Source organism: Eufriesea mexicana, unplaced genomic scaffold, assembly GCF_001483705.2.
Source record: "Eufriesea mexicana isolate 0111107269 unplaced genomic scaffold, ASM148370v2 scaffold5767, whole genome shotgun sequence".
Classification (NCBI taxonomy): Eukaryota; Metazoa; Arthropoda; class Insecta; order Hymenoptera; family Apidae; genus Eufriesea; species Eufriesea mexicana.
In genome coordinates, this window is record NW_016913695.1 from 258924 (window position 1) to 286380 (window position 27457).

Consider the following 27457-nt stretch of genomic DNA (forward strand, 5'->3'; position numbering starts at 1 on the left):
CGAGAACGATCTACGTTCCTTGCTGATAGAATTTCCATTTGTACTTCATCGACCAATCATTTTCTCGAAAATTTTCTTGTTCCCTGAATTTAAATCGGTCGATTTGAATTTCCTATTTTTCGTTTTTAGAAATCTCTCAGTACTTGTTATTTAGAATTATCGCGAACGTATTATGTTTATTAAATTTGTTAAATTTGTGACAGGATTGTTGTTGAATTATATAAATTATTATAGCTGTTGGTTATTAATTGCTAATTTTATTAGCTGTCGTACTGATTATTATAAATTTGGCGGGTTTTTTAATTTATGTAGCCCAGTAGAGAGTATATATTTTAATATATAAATATTATAATAGGAAAGTTATTAAATATATTAGTTAGAATATAGGTTCGAATATTTTCAATAAACATAAAGTAGGGAGTAATAATTATATGTAAAAACATCTGAAACTTTGCATATTATTCATTATTTGTGATAAACTAGAAGTATTATACTTATTGGTATTACATTTATATTGGCAATTTATTACAGAATTATTATAAACTTATTATAGGATTATTGTATAATATCATTTATCCTTTTGTAGCGAGTACACAAGCAATACTTCTTTCTCTATAAACCAAATTACCCTAAATTTCACAATTTTTAATTTACATCTCACATATAATAAACAACACACTATATATAATAATATAATAATTGCACCATATATATTTATATACTACACCATACGTAATATATATAATATAAATCATATATAATAATAAAAAATCTAGAATATACATAACTATGATACATGCTCAAACACATTCAAGAAAACACACAACTTCATAAATATCTAACGAGCCCAAAAATTCCCATAAATTCTAATCGTATCCCAATACGTATAATATAACAATATATAACATAATATTACATAAAATTATATTAAAAATATGGTATAGTATCATATTAAATTACATTGTTTATAATAATACGAAGTATAACAATATATAATGTATATAATATAACAACGTACGTTCTTAAACATGTTCAAACATAGTAAAATAGTCCAACTCCATAATCAGTCAGCCAGTCATAAAAATCCCCATAAATTCCCATAAATTCTGATCATATCCCAATATGTGTAATATAACAATATATAACATAATATTACATAAAGTTATATTAAAAATATAATATAATATTATATTAAAGTACATTGTATATAATAATACGTAGTATAACAATTATTATAAACCTACTACACACCTCAACTTACAATACACGTTCACAAACACGTTGAACCAGTCGAAACGAATACAACACCATAATCAGTCAGCCAGTCATAAAAATCCCCATAAATTCCAATCGTACCCCATTGATCCTAACGCCATTTCGTTCGCCTGGAATTCAGCCTTAACAGACGAATAACGAGAGCAGCGACGTCTCTGTTCAGCATCGATGGTAACGAGATTGCCGCTCTCCGGTCTAACCGGAAGTTTTCGTTCACTTGTTGACACTGTCACGTCGCCCCGTCCGTACGAGCCGTCGAAAGGATACACTCCACTTTACTATATTTTTCTCTGCGCGTACGGGGCCACGTAGCCGGCAGGGTAAACTGTGTACGATCCACGACGAAAGAACCGGTGCATCCGGCTCTGCGGAACCGCACCATGTTGCATCCGGACGAGACGTTGTCGTGACACGATGTCTCTGGTGTCGTTAAAACAAACCGTGTCGACCAGCCCCGCTGATTCGTATTCCAGCTTCACTGCCAGACCTGTCGCGCTTCCGTTTTCAACATCGCCACTCCGCGCACCACGATAAATCGCCCGAGATAGGCAACACGATTAGTCGATACCAATATCGATGTTGTTCCACGCACGGTTTACCAGGTTTTCGGAGCTGTACGAAATTTTTGGGAGATTGATAGGGAGGTGATAGGGTGGACTGAGGGTTTGTAGCCTTATTGAAGGCTTCGTTGAGTATTGAATATTGAGATTACAGGAAATGGTTTGTTTCCAATCTGTGTATATCGGGTGTCCCAAAATTAACGCAAGATTAATTAATTACAGTTTTGATAGAAAATACAGGGTTTTAATTGATAATTGCAAATATTGCTCAATAATAGAGGCATTGTTCTTTCATGTTGAATTCCATTTTTAATAACCCTGAACTGTCAGCTGTCATGCTGTCTACTCTTCGTTGGCAATACTTTACCCCGTGAATGGCGCAAAATTCAAATCTTGCGTGAATTTTGGGACACCCTAGTGTTGGGAAATTTTAATTAATTTTAATTAACTAATTACTTAATTTTTTAATTTTGCTAAATTTTGAATTAATTTCGCCTATTTCAGTTGTTAATGGGAAATATTTCTTGTTGAATATACTGCATGTAAAATTGAAGATGGATAGGTTAGTAATTGAAAATTAATTTTGAATTATTGGTAGAATTAATAGGTTGCTTGGTGTTTTATATTTTTGACGCCATTCTAATGCCTGTGACGAGCTTGGTGCTTCGAAATCTGAAAATGTGTTTTACTTTCTTTTCTACATCTCGAAGTATGAAAATTGTCGACGCTTTTATTCTATTCGGAATACTTTTAGTAAAAATAGGAAAATTTTTGAAATTTATTTCATACCGTGTTTTAAATATAATTTCTTCGAAACTGGAAATAATTGAACATATTTAGCACACTAAGAATTTTAAATTCCTTGAATTAAATTTTTAGTGCACTATGAATATTACAAATATATTAATATAAATTTTTGATTTCTTCGAACATCTCTGCAATTTTAATTAATTTATCAATTTTAACATTGCAAAATATGACAATTTTTATACTTTTAATACCCGCATGTATTCGGTACCCCTATTAATGCCTTCATACATTGAGAAATCAAATTGAAATACCCAAAATAACGCGATTTGCCATCCCGAAGCCTAAAAAGGTTATCCTAGAGCCTCGAACGTGAAATACCGTTCACGTGGTGCAATGTTCCCGATAGATTCTCGCGCACGCCGTTCGGTATCGTTTGTAGACACGAGGAAATAGTTGTTATCCCGAGGCAGAGATGCAGAATAATAATTAATGCTTCTGTTTCGCGTAACGAAGCTCGTCCGATGGCATGTTAAGCAGACAATAGAGCAGGTCGCGATAGATCTGTCTGCAAGATGCCGGTCAATAACCGTGAAATTAAGCATTCCACCGGCACATGCCTCTTTCCATCCGCGTATATATTTACCGGTTATACTTCCTGGTGTCGGTCAAGCACGATTTCCGGTCCCACCCTTGCTCGAACTTCGTTTCCGGAACGCGGCGGCTCGGTTTCCTTCCCTCCCGATTCGTTCCTTCGATTTTCATTCGACGCCCACTGTTCACGTGTTACACGTTGTTATTGTTCGAAATTATTACGTGACTCGTCTACCAATTTCGTTTTACCTTCATTTTTTCCTTTTAAATCGCGACTCCTGAGCATTCGCGAATGGAGATCACCGTTTTGGGAGTACATTCGTGACGAATCGCAAATAGAATCGAGGGGATGTAAACTACAGTTCGTAAAATATAGCATAAACAAGGTAGTAGCGATTTCAAAAATTCGGGACGCGAAAAATTGAAAGCACGAAGAATTGGGGACAGGAAAGTTAAAATCGAAAATGAAAATGACTGGCAATACAGAAGGTTAGGAATGTAGGAAAATTAGAAATATGGCGGAAATGGAAATGTAAATAGTGGAAAAATAATCGAAATATATTTAGGTAGAAAGTATCAACGATTTAAAAAATTCGTGACAAAATTTTCAAGGTGCAAGATTAGAAATATAAAAAATTAAAAAAATAGAAATAACGGTGAGAAGAAAATAAATATTCGAGAAGTTAACAGTAACTAAGTTAACTGTAATGAAATTTCGGAACGTAAAAATTTGCAGAATAATTAAAATATTTCGAAGCATAAAACATTAGTGATTTAAAAAATTAAAAACATACAAAATTGATAAAAATCTGGAATAACTGAAGATACAATTAGGAATATAAGAAATTTAAAAAACACGGAAATAGGTCAAGCATGAAAATAAAAATTCAATAAGTTACCGATATACAATAAAATTTCGGAACATAAAAAATAAAAAAAAAAATATAGAAATCGGTAATACATAAAAATAAAAATTCAAGAGGTTACCTATATAAGTACGATAAAATTGAAAGAAAAGAATTAAGAGTATACAAAATATTTGAGATAAAAACTGCCGAAGATGTCTGCTGAATAAAATTTCACGATGTAAAACATTAAAAATATTAGAAAAATAACAATTTCGAGTGAAACCATGCGTCGTAATTGCTTTCTAATCGTACCAGATCACTCTTCATAAAAATAAAAATTCAAGAGGTTACTTATATATGTACAATAAAATTGGAGGTAAAGAATTAAGAGTATGCAAAATATTTGAGATAAAAAGTACCCGAAATATCTGCAGACTAAAATTTCACGATGTAAGAGGTTAAAAATGTTAGAAAAATAACGATTTCGAGCGAAACCACGCTTCGTAATGGCCTCCTAATCGCATCAGATCAGCCTTCATCGCGAGGTAGCCTTTTCATTGACACGCGTTTACGAGCCTGCTTACCGACGTTTAATCGCGAGCCAGCATCGGAGAGGCGAATAATTGAGAATCGAAAGACGTACCGCGATAAGGAAACCACCCACTAGCTAATTAATTTAAATCGATTAGCATTTAATCGGCAACATCGACACTATCGGTCGCGCCGCGTGCACCGGACAGGCTGAAAATTAAACGTTCCCTCCTCTAGCACGGATGCCGTCTTCCGCTTTTTGCACCATCCGATGCTGAAAAAGAACGACGAGAAGAGGAAGTAGACAAGGAAGTGTAGGAAGGCGAATGAGACAGAGAAGGCCTTCCTTTCGCGCTTTAATTATTCTTAATTATCCGCCGGTCGTCCTTCGACTTCATTAATCGCGCTAATTGGACCGGTTAGCCATCCGCCCTGGCCAAATGGCGAATCGCGCGCGAATCGACCCGGTTACCACGAATCGTCTCGATTCTCCATTTGTTTTTGCACCGGAATATTCGTCGATATATAGGCCGGCGGTTAGACAAACTTCCGGAAACGGATCTTATCGAGTGATCCACGCCAGACACCGAGTAGCCACGCTTTCGGGCTTTATGCATCTTGGGCGATTTTGGAAAGTAGGTTATCGGAATATTATTGATCGAGAGGATCGAAGATTGAGCAAGTTTGGGAAAATTCGTAAAGGATTCGGGAGAAAGAGATATTGATATTTGAAAGGCTTGACCTGTTTCTTTTTATTTGTAAAATTTATTTTATTTTAGGTATGGATTAATTTGTTTAATAGCAATCGTCTTCTTTTGGAGAAATTTTGTGAAATTTTGAAAGATATGGAAAATTAGTAAAGAATCGGAAGAAGGAGATATTAATATTTAAAAGGATATGCGAAATTTTAGAACAGGATGTTCGGTTTCCTTTTCTTTCTTTTTCTTTTCTTGTCTAATATTCTTTTGAAGAAGTTTTGTGAAATTCTGAAAAATTCTGGGAAATTCGTAAAGAATTGGAAAGAATTGAAAATTTCAGAGTTAGAATTTCCAAGAAATTTTATAATCACATAAAAATTCTCTGACAATAAGAAGCAACGTCTTCCTCAAATTCTTACCTATCCTATTTCCGAAAAGAGATTCAATCTCACTTCGGGAATACCTCAAACATATTAAATAAAATTCTGATTGAACGACCACGCAAGACCACTGAGCCAGAAAATACGTCAAATCTCACGGATCTCAGTCCCAATTCATATCCTCCTTTCGAACAATCGAGCAGCCATCTTCTCAAGAATATCCACCCTCCTTTCAACGAAAGCTAAATCCTCGAGAGAATCGATATTACTTAAAATAATCACGTGAAAATGAATATTCCCCTACTTTTCATCCACCAATTATATCTCGTTAAACCCAAGATATTAAACAAATAATAAGATAAAATCGAATAAAATAATAAAATAATAAAGTAATAAAATAAAATCGAATTAAACGATAAAATAATAAAATAATATAGTAATAAAATAAAATCGAATGAAATAATAAAATAAAATTCGAAGAAATATTCATTTAACACAATCCATCGTGATATTCGTCATGATCGTCTCACATGGACGTAATTATTTTCGTCTGTGGCTAATATCGAATTATGAAATCGCCATTGTGCGTTAATAGAAGCACAGGAACCTTCGGAACGAGGGTTAATTACGGGAGAAAAAGGGCTAGGGAGAAGAGAGAAGGGTCGAGGAAACGATTTCCAGGCCCGATTTTGATTCTCGCCCTGGAAAGGGCCTCGTGATCGGAGTCGGAACGGTCATCAAGTACCTAAACGAACTCTGATTGGTCAATACGCGATGTCCGGCAACTGCGATTTATTCGGTGAACCGGAAGTCCACTGTTGCTCCTCTGTCGATAACTCTCGTACGAATGTCACGTCCGCACCGTGCGTAAATCATTTGCATAATGTTTCAAACAACGCTCGTCTATCAGGGAGAATCGTGTCGTCGATTAATTTGTCGAAACCTTTGTTGCACACGAGATTCTTCGAATACTCGACGTGAGAATTACTCGTATTATTCTGCATATTTTCCCCTTTGTAGCACAGTGTGAGATATACCAATCATTTATATAATTTCAAGTCAATTCCTACAATACCAACATTCACAATTCTCACATAATTTCTAAAATACCAATCAGTCTACACCTATCAATGATTTCCTTTATAATAATTTCAAATCAACTTAAAAAACCTGCTCGTACATCCAGAAACAAAGAATAACCCATTCTTCCATCTTGGAATTACACCAATTCTAACCTAAAACCGATACATATTTTCAATATATGATTACATCTCGCATGCTTAATTGATAAAACAGTAAATTACCGACTATCCTTCAATGAAGCTAACGTCCCACGAAGAACTATTCATAATTCCCACATAATTTCTAAAATACCAATCAATCTATACCTATCAATAATTTCCTTTATAATAATTTCGAATCAATTTAAAAAACCTGCTCATACATCCAGATACAAAGAATAACTCATTTTTCCATCTTGGTCTTCACCAATTCTAACCTAAAACCGATACATATTTTCAATATATGATTATATCTCGCACGCTTAATTGATAAAACAGTAAATTACCGACTATCTTCCAATGAAACTAACCTTCCACGAAGAGCTACACTCTCTTTACACCATCAAGGAAAGCCAATCGAACAATCACGAAGAAATCCGTGAGCTCGACGAGCGTGTACGAATCCCGGCGAATAAATTATGCAACGGAAGCCGGCGGGGCCGGTTTCCGTGACGCTGCAGAGCGATTTAGTGACAATCGCCGGTAAATGCCGCGTGAAATGTCCCTAGCTCCGGCGTAAAGTCGTGCCTATTTCTGTTTTTACAGCCGCCCCTTTATTATTTTTATCTGCCCGTCGCCCGCTTATTTTCGTGTTCATATGCATTTTCCACGGTGCGTCGACATCCACCTCAGCTCCCATCGGGCGTCGGGGCTTCTCTATTTTTACGTCATCCGTGAAAAAAGTGCCCGGCGACGGGGTCGTGAATTTTACGCGAATTCGACGTCCCTCCGCCATTAATGCTCGTGCGTCTCCCGGTCGTATCTGCTTTGAAGTTTCCAGAAATTATATTCCCGGGACTTAACGATCTCCGCACGAGTTTCGGGCTCTTTGCATTTCTCTCGATCGTCGGAAAGATTATTTTCTGACATTATCGTTCCATGCTTATTTTCTTAATTTCTTTCCATGTTTGATTTTTTGGAAATTTTATCGGCCATCTTTGTTCCTCTTTAGCAAAATTCTACTTGCGACTAAAGTACTATGCTTTGGGAAATATTGTTTCTCCAAGTAGATGAGTGTTAGATCGGTCTGAATTAATTTATATATTTTTTAATTGATATTAGACGATTTTATTTTTTGGAAAAGGTGTCGTGCTTCCGTGATTTTTTTTATTATTTTCGATTTTCAGATCACGTGGTAATATTTGAGGTATAATACGAAGTTGGTATTGGAAATTTTGTGGGAGTCTTAGATATGTGGATGTATGTAAGCATTTATTGAGCGAATCAATGTTTTAATTAGTAAATTGGGTGATTATTGAGTTTATAGGTGGGTGGGTGTTTTTATTAATAAATTATGCGATTGTTAGGTTTATTGGGTTACTTTAGGTTCCTCGAATGAATGAATATTATTATTTAATTAATATATTAATTTTCCTGAATGAATGAATATCATTAATTAATTAACTGGCAAGTTACTATCCACTTGTATCAGATTTAGGTTCTTTTTTGAAAAACTCAATTAAGTTGACTCACTTTCAGAACCCTCGACAGAGTTCTTTTCTAATATTTCGCGAATGCAGTAACAGAGTCTCCTTTGACGGAGCTTTTACCAAGTTTCCAAGTGTTCATACTCGAGGTTCAGATTAGTATCCGGTGGTACAGTGAGTTTCCAATGAATTTATTAAGCTTCCGCGTGAGCTTTGCCACCGGAACGTTTCCATCGAGCTGAAGGAAGATCTCACCTTCAGATACGGTAAATCCGTACCACCTTGTTTGCTCTTTCAGACCCAGAAGAAGATACGAGTCTGCCACGATAGGAAAAGGCTATTTATTTTGAGGGACGTTCGTGTATCTCCTGATACATCTCTTTTCTTTACACGCACCTTCCTTTTCCATCGTAAAAACTAATAGAAAAATTGACATAACACTCCACGTACCTTCCCTTCCATAAATTTACCAATTTCACCTTTAGCATTTTTTTAAATTTCTTTCATCGTGATTTTTTTTATCACATTTGCTTATTTATTTCCTGCATTTTTACATTCTCGAATTCGAAAGAAAAATAATTGCAAAAATATCACGTAAGAGACATTATTTTTTATCAAAAATTCTAGGTTTTTAGATTTTATACCTTCTCTTCCATAAATTTACCAATTTCATCTTCACCATTTTTTTAAATTTCTTTCATCGTGATTTTTTTTATCACATTTGCTTATTTATTTCCTGCATTTTTACATTCTCGAATTCGAAAGAAAAATAATTGCAAAAATATCACGTAAGAGACATTATTTTTTATCAAAAATTCTAGGTTTTTAGATTTTATACCTTCGCTTTTATAAATTTTCTAATTTCGCGTTCACTATTTTCCCAAACTTTCCTAAATTCGTTTCCTTGCTACTATTCACATTTTTGTGAGAACAAAATTTACGAAAATTTATAATAAAAAATAATTGCAGAAATATCACGTAAAAGCCATTTCCTTTTTATCAAAAATTCTAGGTTTTTAGATTTTATACCTTCGCTTTCATAAATTTTCTAATTTCGCGTTCACTATTTTCCCAAACTTTCCTAAATTCGTTTCCTTGCTACTATTCACATTTTTGTGAGAACAAAATTTACGAAAATTTATAAATCGAATTGTAAAATGTTAACAAAATTTTCTTTTCGTTAAAACTGTCTTTACTCAGTATCGTCTCTCGTATTTTCTTTACAATTGCACATACTTTAACGTGGAAAGGGTGGTTAGAGGTACATATTGGAAAGAAATTCAGGAGAAGTTCAGAGAATTTAACTCGACGAACGGTGGACCAGGAGGATTTGCATGTTTAACGAATCGTCCTAATCAAATGATCCCCAGCCGTTCCTTTGTTTCCCTAAAGGGTGGACCGCCTACGAAGATCATGAGTTGGAAAGTTTCGAGCTCGTTAGGAGTCTGTCTTGGAACTTGGAGAGTAACCAGACACACCTCTCTGACTTCGTAAGCCTCGTAAATTTATGCTCATGTTTACCGACAGTGTTTTCTTACGTAGAAAAGTTTGTTTGAATTTTTCGAATAATAAATCGCCAATGATGATGTGGTCTGGTCGATCAAGCGAATTAAGATACTGGTCCGATCGATCTAGATCCATTAGTTGCATCTCTGATCATGGGATGACTAGGAAGGATCTTTATTGGTTTCAATCGCAATTTTCAGTGATCACGAAATTATTGCGAAATTTTAATTATTTATCTATTTAATTTTAATTTATAGAAAATATGGAATTACAGTGGTATTTTCATATTGGGTATTTTGATATTTGGTGATTATGGAATTATAGCACATCTTTTTTGTCATTTGGATTAACAAATTTTAATTGTGCGTGTGTTTAATTAAAATTTTTTGTAAATATGGAATTATTATGAAATTTTTATTTTTGATACTTTCGATTTTAATATTTGGAGATTTTGGAATTACAGCAAAATTCTAATCTTTCGTAATTTGGGATTTATCAAATTTCTATCATCTGCGCTTTTAATTCCAATTTTTAATTATTCTTTAATTATTCCAGAACTTTAATCACTCCTACTTTCAGTTCTAATCTCTCGTAATTATGAAACCATTACACAACTTTAATCTCTTAGACTCTTAATTCCAATTTTTAATTATTCTATAATTATTCCAGAATTCTAATCACTCGTGCTTTCAGTTCTAATCTCTCGTAATTATGAAACCATTACACAACTGTAATCTCTTACGCTCTTAATTCCAGTCTTACCAGATACGAAGTTACTACTAAGCTCTAATCTCCTGTGCTTTTCGAATGATTATAGTATTATTATAGGATATTAAGTCTTTCGTTCTCATTTATAATTCTTCGATATTAAATTTTTCTCGGCCCATATTGAATCTCTTGTTTACTGCCATTTTTATCTGAAAGAACCGACTTGGAAGTGGAACATGGAGACAGAAAAATCGAAGCAGAAATAAATGTCGTCTGGGACGACCAGATAATTACTGATTGATTACTGCCAATTAAGTCGATCAGCGTGTATTAATTATTTCTGTCGCTCGAGATCTATCGATGCAGGGCGGAAATAAATTTTGTATAATTACTAGTCTTTCTGGAACGGCAAAATATCAGCGCGATAATTCCCGTATTTTTAAACTGCTAAGAGAAATAAAAACACGTATAATACTGTAAATATCGCGGAGTCAACAACGAATTTATATACCGTCGTTAAGTTGATAAATTTCATATATCTTCGCAAATTTTATTTCAGACCGTGCAAAATATTCCGGATCAAAATTTCGTAGAAAATGGGGTACAATGTCTGGAGAAAAACCCCGTGAGGAACGAACTGTTTCGACAGCGGTGTCTCACGGCTGCCTATTTTCAGGAGCGATTCCAAGCCTGTAACTCGATACCCTTGTGCTCGAGGCCGTCCATTAAAAGAGCCACTTTCTCCCCGCGGATGTAAAAATTTCTTCCGCATTTCTACGTTAAATCAATCTCCCCTCGTAACTTCTGAATTTCTCCTAGAAGACGAATTATTTAAATAAACACAAAATGTCCGAACTCGTATAGGAAGACCATAAAACAATCTAACAAACTGCATACAAAATTCTCGTTCAAAAATTGGCGCCAAAATTAAAATCAATTCCACCTAAATTGTAATACCCATAGGGATTAGGTTAAGTTAGGTTAGGTTATGTTTCATGGAAAAGAAAAGAGAAGAAAATTATATGCGAATTGTAATCATTTAATTTCAAGAACGGAAATGAAGATGAAATTATTACAAAAAATTGTCGAGCAAAAGTTTACGCGAAAATCAAAATCAAAATCAAATACATTAAAAAGAAAAAAGAAGGGAAAGTTACACGCGTAGAGCCATTTTTCAAATTCCAAAAACGAGGAGAGAATAATTGCGGGAACTAATTTGTCGCGATCCTAATGGCCATGATTTCCAAGGGTAACCTAACCTAAAATATTCGCAGTTTGCCGAAATTTACGAGGATGGCGAGAATCGCGATATCACGCTTGTATTTCAATGCTCAGCAGGGTGTTTTGATCTCGTGAATATACGCTGGTTGCCCCGTTTCACGTTGCCACGTGCAAGGGTCAAAATATCGGGAGAAGCCCCAGTGAAGGATTGGCCTCTTTATTATCTCCGAGAAAATTTATGGCCGCCATAGATAAATTATCTGTGACCGCTCCCCAGCATTCCGTGTACGAGATAGTTGTAACAAATAAGGGCCTCGGTGATTTTTTCGTTCAATCCGAGCAGATAATCCTGATTTACATGTCCCCTGCTGGCCCGTTCGTCGCTGCCCTATTCTCGTTCCTTTGAAGCAGATCTCATCATTAAGGTTGGGAAAATTTATTCGATATCGATTCCGGATGAAGAATGTCTCGGGAAAATTTCTTTGAAAAGTGCCATATGCGTATTTCACTGAAATATTTGGAACGATAATGGTGTACATAATGAGAAGGAACTTTCAAAATTGTATTTTGAGTAAAGTTAGAAAATAATTCTATAATAATTCATAATGTATATGAAAATGTGTGAAAATTTTGTAGTAAGAAAGATATAATATTAGTGAAAAGTAATTAACAGTAATTAGAAAATAGGAAGTTTCGGTGTGAAGTTGATTCATCTTTTGTTGCTGACAACAGCCTTAGGACGATTTTCCATCTAACTCACTAGCGCCACCACGACCTATATCTCCAACGCGTGTAACGTAAATATCGTATATATCGTTGATTTGCTTTCTAATTTTACTGATATTATCTTCGGATTTTCTTCTTATTCCATTCACCATAGCTTTTTAAATAAACGTTTACATGTACACCATATAACAGGCTATGAAATTGACATCATTTTTTGATCATTATACTTATTTCCTCCGAATTTCTGCTCCTCGAATATTTACAAGAGGAAACGTTTTCGAAGCAGTAATAATTCGTCCAGAATTTTTACCTCAATCTTAAATATATGATAATCAAAATGGCGTGACTTATATAAATAAATAGTTAAAATCATTTTCCGTCATTTTGCACTCTTGATTTCGTACAATACGAAACCTGTGTAACACAGAAACTCTCGCTACTGTATATGTCCCTCTTCGAATAAAATCAACATCAATCTTCTCAAAAAACAGCTGCATTCGCTAATCGCAAAAATAAAGTATCGAGATACCGGTGGTTCCGGTATTAATCATTACCTGGTCGCCAATTAGCTGACAGATGGCGCGATATCGGTACCTTCTCGCGGCCATTACAGTCAGCCAATTTAAAAACCGCGTTAAAAACCAGCGAACGCATCGGTAACTCAGACGGACAAGATACACAGGCTGGCGATATCGCGACGGATACGAAATTAGCGTCTTCTGCTCCCTTCCACGCGTCTTCTTTCCCCGATTATTAATCGCTCGTCGCGAATGCTTCATTAATCGCGCTTGACAAAGATGGCGGCGAGGCGAGACGAGGATGCAGCACCGCGGAAGGCGAAAATTTATCTGCCATTATTTCTGCCGCGAGATTTCCGAGAAATCGTGGAAACCCGCTTTATTATCGCCGTCCCTCGAACGCATTCGTAAACACACGGTCGTCTTCGCCGTGCGCCATGACGGTTAACCTCGCCAAGATGGCGGGCATTCGGAGATCGCCGGTAATCTCACTTGCGTCCAACGATCCCGTTCCGTTTCCCTGTAATCCGCTATCGCGAGGAAATCGCTGCACTGTTGGCTGGAAATGGACTGATAGAAACGGTGAAGATTGGTATTACGTGTCTAGGAGGTTCCAGAATGGAAATCTTCAGGTGCAAAGTGGCTATTCTTGGATTAACTACAAAAGCGATCGAATAGGACGTGTGTGTTCGCGTATATATTGTATAAATTTCTATTCCGAGTGAACGTATAGTACGATATCTTGGAAATGGAATATGGAAATCTGGGTAGAAACATTTTTCGCGAGGATGGGCGTATTTTAATTATATAGTAAGTAAAATGAATAAAATAGAGTAATACTCGTATTGTTTTGGGTTTGATAGAGTGGTATTGTAGATATTAACCTCGTCTAAATCCATGTTGATAAACACTTCTCTAGAATTGTAATGGACACAGGAGATACGCGGAGATCGATTGAATGCGCTGAACTTTGACAAAGTTCGAGATAAAGGCGTCTCAATTATTCTAACGCGGAATTCTAAATCGCAGTATCTATCACGAAGTGAATTATATCCAAAAGACCCGTGCAATTCGTGAAAATAAATTGAGGAACTCGCTCGACTGCCCAATATCGAATATAATCAAACGAAAAAGAGATTTCGCAATAAGAGACAAAAATAGAAAAGATAGGAAAACAGGAATTAGGAATAATTCTGTAAACAAGAATAATTCCATAAATGACAATCGAGGCTTGTTACCTGACCGCAATTAAACGAAAGTGTCGAGCAATTATGTATACAAAGAGAACCGCGGCTGGTGAACGCTACTCGGCGTCGGAAGCCTTGTAATTAGTCATATTTAGCAGCGTCGAGAGATATAAATCGCGAATTCGCGGAACCAGCGAGCGAAGGTCTGGCGAGAAGAGGGTCTCTGACAGTGCGAGCGAATGGATCGCAGCACACAGCCGCGACAACTCGTCTTCCGTCGTATTTTCTACGCCATACTCCGTGGAAATACCGATCTTAACCATTCTTCTGTAGTTTTATCGGCAAATTTTTGTCAAATTTGAACTAGGCTGCTTTGAAAATTTCAAAATGGCGTGGGAGACTTAAATCCTTGCTAATTCGTGCCTTATTGATTTAGTATTTAAATAGCAAACGTAGTACTATGCAAACGTTGTACTATGTAAACGTAGTATTATGCAAATGTAGTGCTATTAAAACGTAGTAATTTTCAAGCGTAATACTATGCAAACATAATATTTTTCACACGTAGTATTATGCAAACGTAGTATTTTTCACACGTAGTACTATGCAAACGTAGTATTTTTCACACGTAGTATTATGCAAACGTAGTACTATGCAAACGTTGTACTATGCAAACGTAGTATTTTTCAAAAGTAATACTATGCAAACGTAGTATTTTTCACACGTAGTACTATGCAAACGTAGTATTTTTCTAACGTAGTACTATGCAAATGCAGTACCCTACAAACTCTCTACTATGCAAAAGTTGTACCATGCAAACGTAGTATTTTTCAAAAGTAATACTATGCAAACGTAGTATTTTTCACACGTAGTACTATGCAAACGTAGTATTTTTCTAACGTAGTACTATGCAAAAGTTGTACCATGCAAACGTAGTAATTTTCAAACGTAGCACTATGCAGACGTAGTATCTTCCAAACGTAGTACTATGCAAACGTTGTACTATGCAAGCGCTGTACTGTGCAAACGTTGTACTATGCAAGCGCTGTACTATGCAAACGTTGTACTATGCAAACGTAGTACCATCCAAACGTAGTACTAACCAAACACACTACATTAGTCCCACGAAGTACGCAGGGCTCTCCACACCGCCATCCTGCGCACACAAATGAGAAACCACCTACATGTGCAACGTGATCGACATCTATTTTAAACGAGAAAAAAACAGAGATCCACATTAGAACGATTTCAAAATGGACCCCGCGGAATCACTCTACTACGCTAATGTACTACCCTCCCTCCGAACATGTTCTCCGAACATGGCATTATACAACCACGATACCACACAAATCCAATAACGCGCAATTCATATCGCAGCCCCGACGCGTCGCAGCGATAACATACTTCCACGCCAATATATCACCACGTGACATAACAGCCTACCTTACCATCACCTTACCTTAGCATCACCGCTACGCCACGCTCGCGCAATACTACCCTACCTCAATGTCGCTTTAAAATTCCGTTCCCTCGACATAATACTCCATTTATCAGCCGATTCCCAGCTACCAGCGCGACAAACAAATTATCCATCCCATAAACGTCCATCCTTCTCCACTCTCCGCTATCAATCTCAACCCAAACCATTAACTCTCCGTACCTCAACATCGGACGCGACTCGGCACCCGCGACATAGGACCACTTTCTATGCACGACACGCGCAGCAAGACGCCGCGGAGCCGTGCTCCGGGACCTTAAGACGATTATTCTCTGCTCGGTCACTCGGCCGGCCCGCACGCTCCCTCCGCGTCCGTTCCCTAATTGGAGAGGCCCAATTTCTCAGTTAGGGGGTTACGCGAGGGTCGAGCAGCGGCCGTAACCGGATTACTATCGCGTTTAGACTGTCAAATAAAATATTCGTCCGACAGCCGTCGCTGCTGAACGCACGTTAAACGCTCGTCAAATTATAACCGAGCCATGGACCGCTTATCTAAGTTCAAGGTAACAACCGCAGGCCTGTCCTAGATACTCTTTGCATAGAACAGGCCAGGAAAGAGAGGATCCCATGCCCGAAAACTCTGACTTCATCAGCTTTCGTGTGTACACACACCCTCCTCGCGGGAAGTGCCCGATGACAGATTAGATTAGGCTGCAATCTAGTAAATTTTCCTTTCCTATCGATCAAATATCTGCTTGGAGAAACACGAATTTTGCCTTTCTCTTGTATAAGCCTAGGTGTATCTTCAATTTCGAGAGGAGGAAGTCAAGAGGAAAATTTTAGGACTCTCCTCTTCTCCTAGGGAATATTTGGTTATAAATAGATTAGATTTGGTTAGAAGTCTAGTTTATGTCTAGTAATAAATAAATTGGCTTAGATGATACGACGTTTCGTTTTATCTTATCTTGCTTTAAATTGTCCTTACTGTTACATCGAGTAGCAAGAACTGTGAAAGCTTGCAATTTTACAAAGAAGCTGTCTAACCATTTCCCATAAAAATTCACGTCCATAAATCCAGCAAATTAAACTATAAATAATTTTCTTCTCTGATTAAAAATTTCTTCCTTTCGCTCTGGAATGGAGAAAGAACGAACTGTCTGTCATGTCTGACAAATCTCACTCCCTTAAAAAGCCTGTTCTCTTGTAGTAGTAGCATCGAGTGAAAAATGCGCTAGATTAGATTAAAAGTAACTAATTTATTTGAATAATACGGAATTCGTAGCGAAATCTTGCTATGAATGTTTCTCGAATCAAAGGGAAAAACGAAAGGAAAAATGAAGACGTGCCAAGGAACTGACGTCTTTGATTAACGTGTCCTCGTTGAAAGTATCGGATGATAAAGAGATCAGGTAAATCGCAGGTAATTTCTTCCACGGCAACTTCCTCGGGATTTCGTTGAACAGCGTTCAAAGCTATGTGTATCCAGTGGGTAGAGATGAATCGTGTTTTAAAGGAATAAAGCTTGCTGTCGCTTCCGCTGCAAGTAGTACCTGGAAGCAATTATTTTCCCGTTCCTTGTTATTCCACTCATGGAATATGCTCTGGGCGACCTCTTCGCTCGTTTTCTATGGGAGGAAACGCTTTCCAACGGAAGCGATATACTGTAATTGGTGTCCTTTAAAAACCTGCCGGAATCCTTGTGAAATGAAACCCTTTATCATAACTCTGCTGCATCTCCCTTTGTGACTGTTTCCCTCGCAACAAATTTCTTCTCGTTTGTTTTTATTGCCTCTCCATCCTGTCCAAACACTCGCACCATTTTCTTTCCTCCATAATTATAAATAAAATTAACGTTGCTTCCTTTTTCCATTTAAAATTGGCATTTACGTAAATTGCTTGAAAATAAATCCTTGAAAATAAATAAGAAATGAGAATATTAATTAAATTCGTATGGGAATATTAATTTATTTCGGTCAATCTCAAGTTGGATTTTTCTCTACCCTAGTTGAGTATACTTGAGACTTATCGTTAGTAAGATACAACCAGGAATTACTTAGAAAATTGTCGTTGACAGAAATCTGGATAAAGAAATAAATTAATATTTTCTTGGAAATATTTGGAAATTCTCTCCCAAATTTGTTGCTCGAGATACGAATAAATGAAATACGATTACTAGTAAGGGGAATTAGAAATAAATAAATAATTTTTCCTAGGACTTTTCCTGACTTGAAAAATATTCCCAATTTTCGCTGGAAATTTATCGAAACGCGAAATTATGGGCAAAAACGTTCGTTTTTTCGTCAATGGTGGACAATCGCCACGTGGAAAGGTTTATTGCGCGAAGAAAAAACGTAGTACCGCGTTGTGGAAGCTCCTAGCCGACGGTTTGCAGCGGGAACGGAAATAGGAGCGTATAAAAGGGCGCCGCCTAAACGCGACTCGCTGGAATTTCGATTTCTTCGTGAATGGACGCCCTGTTCAAGGTTTTTCGTCGAGAAAATCACCGACGATCGTGGTTCCCCGTGAACTCTCCACATGTGGGGACTCTTTGTGGCTCGGTGTCAAGTGCCTCGACGAGAACTTAATTTGAGGCAAGAAAAAGGAAATTAGAGAGAAAAAGAGAAAAAAGAATAAAGATACTTATCCCATGTTGTTAAATCCGATATGACTCAAGGGTGAAAGAATTTTACGAGTTTCTTGTGGAAAATTTTTTTCATCCACGGTAACATAGGAGTACAGAGATAAATCATCGATATGAACATCGTGAAAAATACACCAACGTCGTACAAACATATAGTACGAATAACAGAAGAATCGATAATTTCCCTTTCTTATTTTTTATTTCATTAATCCTTTCACGAATAAGCGTTTCGACAGCCTTAAGGCGATTTCCCGTTTAACTCACTAGCGCCACCGCGGCTCGTATCTACAACAAGTGTTTATCGTAAACATTGTACATATCGTCGAGTTATTTTCTAACGTTGCCGATATAATTGTGGAATATTTTCTTACCACGTGTATTATATTGCTTGTCATATCGTTAAAGGGTCAGGTTCGCAGTTTGACTACAGTGGACATTGGGTAAATTTATCGTCGGTAGTTGTATCACGTAGGGATTGATAAATAAACGTTTCGTGAGCGGATATTAATTAAGCGAATTCACGTTCCAGGGACGAGGGTGAACGACTGTATGAAATTAAAAGTCTGCGATTCTTGGTATCAAGGGAATGATCTTGGGCATTCGTAATTTTGTATTCAAGTTTTATCGTACGATATGTATTGCAACGTATGCATCTACCACTAATAATAAGAATGTCCAGCAGTAATTCGGGAAGGATGTTTGCCACGCGATTATCATGTTCTCGCTGGCTGAAATTATTAGTATTTATTTAGGATGCGCGGGTTTCCCCGTATCTCAGATGATAACGAGCTACACCCGAACGCATGAGCGTGCAACAATTGCAACCTAAACAGTACACGGGTTTCATTGGAAGAACAGTCGCCTTGTAAAGCGATACACGTCCCGGAATGCTCGCGTGGTTCTTCCTTAATTAAGTCAATTAATGTTTAATTAAGCCACCCCGAGTCGACAAAGCACGATCGTTATCGACTACCATTTTCGAAACGCGGCGCCGATCTCTCACCGTCTAACGACGGCTCGTTCTTCGTAATTCCAGCTAATTAAACGATACCGATCGTCTCTGGCAATGAAAATAAACAAATCCGCTGCACCCCGTGCCAAATATATAATCTCGTGCAAATAAAAACACGGTAAAAGATAGGTTAGGAAACTGAACATTATTCTCTTTGTTATCGCGCCGTGTATCATGCACGCTTAATTCCGTAATACGGAATAATTCCTTTTCCCATGCAAAATGTAAATTATATTACAGCCCGGGGATATTCCTACCTTGTAATTCTCGCGAAATTGATGGGTCGTTAATGTTTCGCGTCGCGTGCCGCGACTCTCACACGAGCGACCACGTGGATTCCCGAAATATTTGAACGCGGCGTCTGCGCAGATCCAGGCGCAGCCTACCGCGCATGCGCGCGATCCACGGAGTTCCCCGAATGCATCTCCGGAATCAACCCTCGAGAGATGTTCAGTGACGAGGCGCGCCGCGCTCCAGCCGGACGTTGTTTTTTCTTCTATTACCATATTTCGTCCGTTCCTCCGACTTCTTCCTCTCTTTCTCTCTCTTCCCTCCACGATTTATTACTTCTCCCGCTATCGAAAATCATTGGTATTCTACATCGAGTGGAACGTGCCGAGCGAACCTCGACAGTGACGTACGAAATTCGTGCAAAATTTAAGGCGACGAGTTTATACCGCGGTGCAAAATGATCGATACTACATGTTCGCGTTGAAAATCCACCTTCTCGACGACCAATAATTGTTGTGAGAGAGATACCGAGGGAAGATGAAGATCAAGGAGGAGAACCACTACGCGAAACGAAGCATCGAGTACTTCGGTAATATTGCATTTATCTTTATAATAATGGAGAGTACGAGATTAACCATTCGCGCTTTCCTTCGAGGAAAATTCCTCGCGACCATAACCGACCCACCGTATTGTTTACAAATGTGCTCCAGTGTTCCATATATCGTTTTAAGGGCGCGTTTAAAAGCGTCGGACGTCGGCATGCGCAACAATGGGCCGATTAAAAATTCTAATGAACCTACCGTGACGTTGGGCCGTGCCGATGAAAAATGTATAGTCGGTTCTGAAACGTCATTAATCGAAAGCACGTCGCGAAAGTGCGCGCGAACGGGACACTCGTGTTCCTCGTTTTGCAACCGAGTTGGAGCTCTTGTTGTTTTTTGGTTCGTGGTTTGGCCCGACGAAGGACAAACGGCGCGAACGGGGGTTGAAATCTGAGAATTCGTGGAAATTATTTATAAAACGTCCTTCGTGAATTCCCCGACGCAGACATTTTCGTGCATTCGAAAGCGTGTTGTCGTCCTGATGCACCCGATGCGCAGGATATGCAGTATGCTAATCGCATGCTGGGGCCCCGAGCGCCGCGCCGAATACAAATGGCAGCCAGCTGCCACCATCTTTGCGCTGTCCCGGCCTTTTCTTCTCTCCACGATCCTCTGTCGTGCATAGGGGATTCTGAGGTCCCTCATCGTCGAACGAGTAATTTCGAATAAGCACTTTGGCTGTATAGGATTAAGCATTTATTTGTTATGGGGCTTTCTCAGCTCTCATGCTGGATATTTGTTCCTTTTTCAATAGAAATTCTCTTACTAGAATTGTAATTATAAATTATACGATATATATTAAATAGACAATATATTTATATTTTCTATTTTATTTTATGTTGTATTGTTTGAGATTTTCTCGAATTGTAATATATTTATCTTTGAGAAAAATTTCCTATCCTCGAAACTTCGAAATGAGATTGACTCTGAATTTCAAAATCAAAAAAATTTTGTTCTCGGGGTACTTTATTTTTCTTTGCTCATTATACTATATAATGTATACCCTATAGTTCCTCTATACTAAATTCGCAACTTATTTCTGTTCGCAATTATTATTAAAATTAAGTATCCCTGTCTTCCATTAGAAAAAGGTAATGTTCTTAATGTTCTAACGCCATTTTCATCTACGGGAATTATGAGACTAAATAAGGTATCAATTATTCGTTAAAACTGGTAAGTGTCCAGCCATATCTGGTCAGGGGTGTAGACGCGAGAGGAAAAAGGGGCCCGCATCCCCAGGATTCCTCCGTAGAATTTTGTCTCGGTATCACGATGGGATCCAAAACAAACGAAGAAGATCCGTTTAGCATTCCACGCTCGTCGCATCTTAATTATGGGCATCGTCTAATTTCTGAGTCCGTACGTGAAAACAATGACGCGAACGAGGCGCGGGAGTGGGGGTAACGGTTCGAATTCGACGATGGTCATTCCACGTATCGAATCGATCCTGGCGAACCGGTCAGTCGTCGGCGATAAATCGAAGGTGTCGTTCGATCCGATCTACCGGATCCATCGATCGCTCGGACCTGGTTTTCATCGGCCATGAAAGAGAACGCGAATCGGTGGTAAACACGCGGATTCGAGTACCGAATTCGAATATCCGAAGGGTGAAACGGCACGCGCGAGCAAGGAACCGGGTGAACGAAATGGCGGAGAAGTTGGTCCCGCAGAAAAATATGGCGAACACGTGCGAAACGCCCCGGTCGCGGCGACGGAACCGGCCGACCTTCTTGGATTTGTCCAACATCACGCGTGAGTGTCTCGTTTTGCTCGTAATTTATGTACTCCCGTGTCTTTCCACTTCTATCTCTCTTCTTTTCGCATCCGCGAAGAGTATCGCGGCTTAGGAGCCGAGAGTTCACTTTCGCCGAAATATTTGGCATGGCAATTTCTCTCCCTTTTTACTATTTTTTCCTTTTATTTTTGCAAACCTAGATAGCTGGAAGTGGAATTTCGAATTCTGATTTTTCGATTACTTTCGATTTTTAGGTTAGAATCTCCCTATGGTACGATTTAGTAATAGGGAATGGCGTAAAAGTGTTCGATTTCGCGATTTTTCCTTTTTCTTTCCTTTTTGGAAACTTAGATAATTGGTAGTGGAATTTCGAATTCTGATTTTCCATTAGTTTCGGTTTTTAGGTTAGAACCCCCCTATAGTACGAGTTAATAATAGAAAATTGTTCAAAAGTGTTCTTTTTTCTTTTTTTTTTTCAAATTTGGGATCCGAATGCCAAATTCTGATTTTTCGATTCGCGATAAATATCTTTTTATCATTTCTGTAATAAATAACCCTCTATACTACGATTTAATGATAGAAAATAGGATTTCACCTCAATCGCGATGTATTTATTTCATTTGAGACAAAACTGTGCAAGTGTTTGAAATTCATACGAATTTCATCCGCGTTCAGACTCGTTAAGCATAATTTTTCTTGCGTGACGAAAGTAACTCGCGTTTTAAGTGATTCAGTACGAGAATCTGACGAGCTAGACTCGTAGTAATAGTGCAAGGGGGTAAATAATCGAAGATAATTAAACTGATTACCCCCTTTCTAAAACGAAGAAAAGAAATTTATTCCTGGTATAGAAAATTAAACACCAATCGAATGTTCACAGACGGCTAACCTTCGAAGTTAATCACTTTGGCCTGCGAATTGACCCACATAAATGTACTTACTCGTTCTTCTTCTTGTCCCAAAGACGAGATCGAAGCTTTGTAAACAGAAGTAAAAATGAAGCGTGGGTGGCTGAGGTAATTCAGAGATCTCGAAGAACGAGAATAGCCGGTCTGTTTGGACGAAAGTATATTAAGAGGTGCATTAAGGGGTCTGATTTCTTCCTGTTTGATGGCCGGAGTGTAACAAACTCGCACGGTTGTAGCAATCAACGCCATTTAGGTCCCCCATTAGATCCCATTTCCGATCTTAAAAAACTTACAAAACACCCTATTAATCGTTGCATAGACAAAAGTTCACGAGAAAGAAACCCAAACCTGAAGAACACAGAGGAATAAAAATATTTATTTTATAAATGGGAAAAACTAGAATCGGTTGCGAAGCAAGTTTTCGATATATCGATATACTCTTAGAGGTACTCTGAGAAAAGGATAGACATGAAGGTAGCAAAATTTCGATGGGATTTGCAATAGAGTGCAGAGGACGCACTTTTCCTGAGAAGAGAAATCGAGGAGACATCGATTCCAGAACTCGATGGCGGCATTATATTTTCCGAATACGTCCGTTATAGTGCTTCCTGTCGCGCAGGCCAGGATCGTGTTACGAGAAGCACACATAACGGCCCGAGACTTTAATCGTTCGCGACTATTAATTCGGTGGAAGGCCGGATATGCCGAAAACGGAAGCCACGCGCGTCACGTAGCGAACGCAAGTGCCACCAACATGGCGGCCACGGGAACCAAGTACGGGAAGGAAGGTTTTCGATCGACGCCACAACCCTAACCTCTTATATCTAAAAAGGAAACTTCTTCTTGACTACCAGAGAACTACCAAACCCGTCAAAATTACGGGTTTTCGATCTTTTATTTTTCAAACTAGAGAAAATGTGTTAGTACCTTTGATAGAATTTCTAGTGACTTTTATTCGGACATATTGAGATATAAATTATTTTTTATTTAGATACACTTTATAGGTTGATAGATCTAGTGGAAAATATTTGGTAAAACACTAGTTTTCTCCCAGTTCTGTGTATTAAATCAAAACCAGCACCTGGAAGATACATAACCTCAAATTTTCTCGAATGTTTATCGCTGGAGCTACCGGAGGAGTCGAAATATCTTGTTTCGGACCTTTTAATTTTGCAATGGCCGAAAATATGTGCTTACTTTCTTTAGAAATTAATGCCGATTATGCATACCGTTTTATTTTCATTATTCCAGTTCGAATAACGCGAGTTATGTTCAGTATATTGGTTCTAGCGTTTAAATAGACCCGCGTAAAGCTCTGTTTTCAATTACACGCTGGAAATTCGAAGTTATTTGTTATAATAAGTTCCAAGTATCCTCGAAAGAACTTCTAAGAGCTTCCAAGAACGTACTAGAACTTGAAAGAGCTGCGAAGAATGTAGAAATATTCACTGGAAGGTCTAAAGTCTAGTTTCCATGAACCTCGATCTTCTTCCAACGGAAAGATAAAACTTGTACCGATTCAACCCTTTGAAAAGGTTCATGTAGACGTCACGTTATGAGTTTGGGATGGAAACCACGTGTTGCGAACGCGGAAACGACCCCTTTGGCTATGGTGTTCTTCTATTCTTAACAGCGCGTTTATTTGTCCGCGGTTTTCACGGAAAACGGTGCACGCACAGAGGCACGAGGGAGAAAATGAAAGTTTACCCCGTGCCCGGTTATTTTCAGAGCCTTCGTGCCCCAGCGAGACCGTGAAGCCTTCCATTCCCCCATAACTCCACCATCGCTTCGATTTCGACGCGTCATTCCTCCTCGTACGTCTATTCACCCTAAACGCGCCCGATATTTGCATTTACTTGAACCATTTACTCGTTTTTCCATTACTACGATTAACTCTGCTTATTTAGACAGCTACAATGGCGGGCAAAAGAAAGTTCGAAAATTCTCAATTATTCATACGAGTATCTGTAACTTTTATGTGAATTATAGCGCAGTAAATATAGTAGAATAACGAAGGCAATTATATTTATGCAAAATTCCTTGCCTAAAATTATGGCGTTTCTTCGTATCATCTAACATTTGAACTTTCTTTGATCCATCACTGAGAATATGCAAAAATTAGATGTAAATTCCAGACCATTTTGTCGACTTTTAGTAACAAATTCCTAGAGAATAAAACAGTTTATTCAGCTTTGATAAGGACAAGGTTGAGAACCATCTTCTTGTACCATTATCGATTCCCTTCTTCTTCGTTCTGTGTAAACGAAATATCTGCACAATATCTCTTCTTTTCCTTTTTTAATAGTAAATGATAAATAGTTGCGGAGAAGATCGCGGTATCGCCATTTTGAATCACGAGTATCCGTTCTTTTGCTAACTTACAGAATCTTTTTCAAGATATGAATCGTCCACATTCTAACATAATTATTCAACAATTATCTTCTCGAATTGTTATAAATCTTCGTGATTTTTAAATTTAATCGATTTGACAAACGGGCGATTCGTATATAACTCGGTCTTCGCTTCTTCCTGAAAAATTCACAAATTTTACGAATAAAATATGAATAAAAATACAAATAAAAAGATATTCGAATCCAAATTCTGAGATGATTTTTCTACGCTAAAGACAGCTTCCCTCGACCTACCTTAGACTCCGACGTGGAACCTCAAGGACGATAGCCGATAACAGATAGGTTATTATGGCGGAAAGGGAAGAAAGAGAGGATGAAAAGGGAGAGAAGAAGAAAAATGTGACTCTTGCCGGTTATTTTCGGCCGCGGGATCGCGAGTACCGTGCGTGTTTCCAGTCGGTTTCTGCCAGATATCGATATCGGCCGGCACAAAAGGCCCGTTGTACGAGAAACGATCGCGGTTATGGAAAACGAACGACCCCATTAATTATACCATTGTACGCTCGATAAACTCGCGAGCTGCTTCTGCTGCTGGCTAGCATTGAGACGTTTAGATAAGGCCTCGCCTCGGTTTTCGCGCGTTCGCTATTCCGCGACGTGTTTCAAGGTTACCGAATTTCCAAATGCGAATTCCGCATCGTTCACTGTTCCCTGTCTCTTCTCTAATTTCGATTCGTAATTCATCTTTATCTCGTTGAGCCTCGTATCCCTTATCTGCGATCGGATTTCTCGAAACGGCAGAGAGGTTAGGTACGCCGAGCAATATGGCGGCCATTTCGATCGTGACGAAATATACGTATCATTTAGCGTTTGTGACTCCCATAATTTCGTTCCCAATTATTCCACAAGAATAGTCAGAAATTGAACAAACTTCCTTTAGCTTTTATTATTTAGTCTTACTTATTTCGTGAGTTCACCCTTTACACTCGTATTTATATTTGAGAAGGCTACCAATCAACTCGGAATTTCTTTTCATATTCGATAAGAATGAAAATATTTTTATGGGAACGTATTACAATTTAATTTTTCGGTTTAGTAGAAAAAATTAGAAAAATTCACAAATTTAATATATATATGATAACAAAAGTTAGGATAGCGACTATATGGAGGCATACGAGTGGAAAGAATTAATATCCACGAGGATTGCACGAATTTCTTATCGTCGTAATTAACACTAAATGTACCGCAACCGATGAAATAACCGATAGATGAAAAAATTAAGGAATATCGTTATCGTTTAAAAATTAATTATACGCATATAAGAAGAAAAATGGCGGAAAGCAGTAGTAGAAACGATAACGTCGAGTACAGAATTTTAAATAAAAATTTAGGAAATGCGCAGTTAGGTTAGGTTAGGTTAGGTTAGGTTTGACAAGTATTATTAACGAGTCATCTAAGTGCATTAAGTATGTTATTATATTATCACGATAATCTTCAGGATTTTCGCGTGTCGTTGTTCATTCACGTTAATCAAGCATATTCGTGATGTCGTTTTCTCGAATAACGCGGAACAAACGCATTAGAAGGATATTATTTCATTAGCATCGCGTGTCTCGAGTTGCATTAAGCGAAATTGAACGCGACCCGTGGGGGAGAAAACTAAAGCAAGGTGTGTCCCCACGCAGAAATTAACTGCGTCGTTAATTAAGGACAGGAAGGTCAACCATCTACTTCGACATTATTTTTCTTTCTTTTTTTTTACTGTTTTCATATACCGGTTCGTTTATAAATTGGACATTTAAGGGGGCAGACCAGTGTGACATAACCTCTATCATAACAGTTCTTTAGAAATTCGTAAAAAAGAATTGGATGTAAGTAGCCGTGTAAATTTTTCACAGACTTTACTTTCAACCTTAAAATACTCATAAAAAAATTCAGACAAAAGATACCGCAACAGAAATGTCCGGAAAAAAATCACGAAATAGCTATCCGCAAAATGGAGCGGATCCCGATGGTGGACAGGATACAGCGCGAAGAAAAAATCTGCGAAGGATGAAAAAATATGGCGAATAAAGGCAAACAATATGGCTATCGCACTAACCACAGTTAATAAATTTAGAGCTTTAAACAAGTTCGAAGAAATTCGCGCCAACAGATGGAAACTGTAATGGCGCTAATTTTTCGAATTTTGGAATTTTTGCACAGTTGGCACTGAACGGAGAATTTTTTAAAAACAAAAAAATCGATTTTTTGAAAATTACATACCGGTCTGCCACCTTAATTCCATTAATACCCGTTTTCTATCTTCCCCCCCCCCCCTTTTTTTTGGGGGT

The 27457-nt window shown here is 37.9% G+C and overlaps 1 protein-coding gene across 2 annotated transcripts in view; it reads left to right on the forward strand.

Annotated features, from left to right (window-relative positions):
* The window catches only part of stumps (DBB domain-containing protein stumps), a 64035-nt gene that overhangs the window by 29635 nt on the left and 6943 nt on the right, over window positions 1–27457 (forward strand). Inside the window, exon 1 of one of the 2 annotated variants that reach the window (XM_017906696.1) lies at window positions 20041–20117. The exons of the other annotated variant lie outside the window; for it this stretch is intronic. Coding sequence (XP_017762185.1) covers window positions 20066–20117 — 52 coding nt within the window. The 5' untranslated portion in view covers window positions 20041–20065. Of the gene's footprint in view, window positions 1–20040; window positions 20118–27457 lie in introns of those variants that run through there. 2 annotated transcript variants of the gene reach the window in all.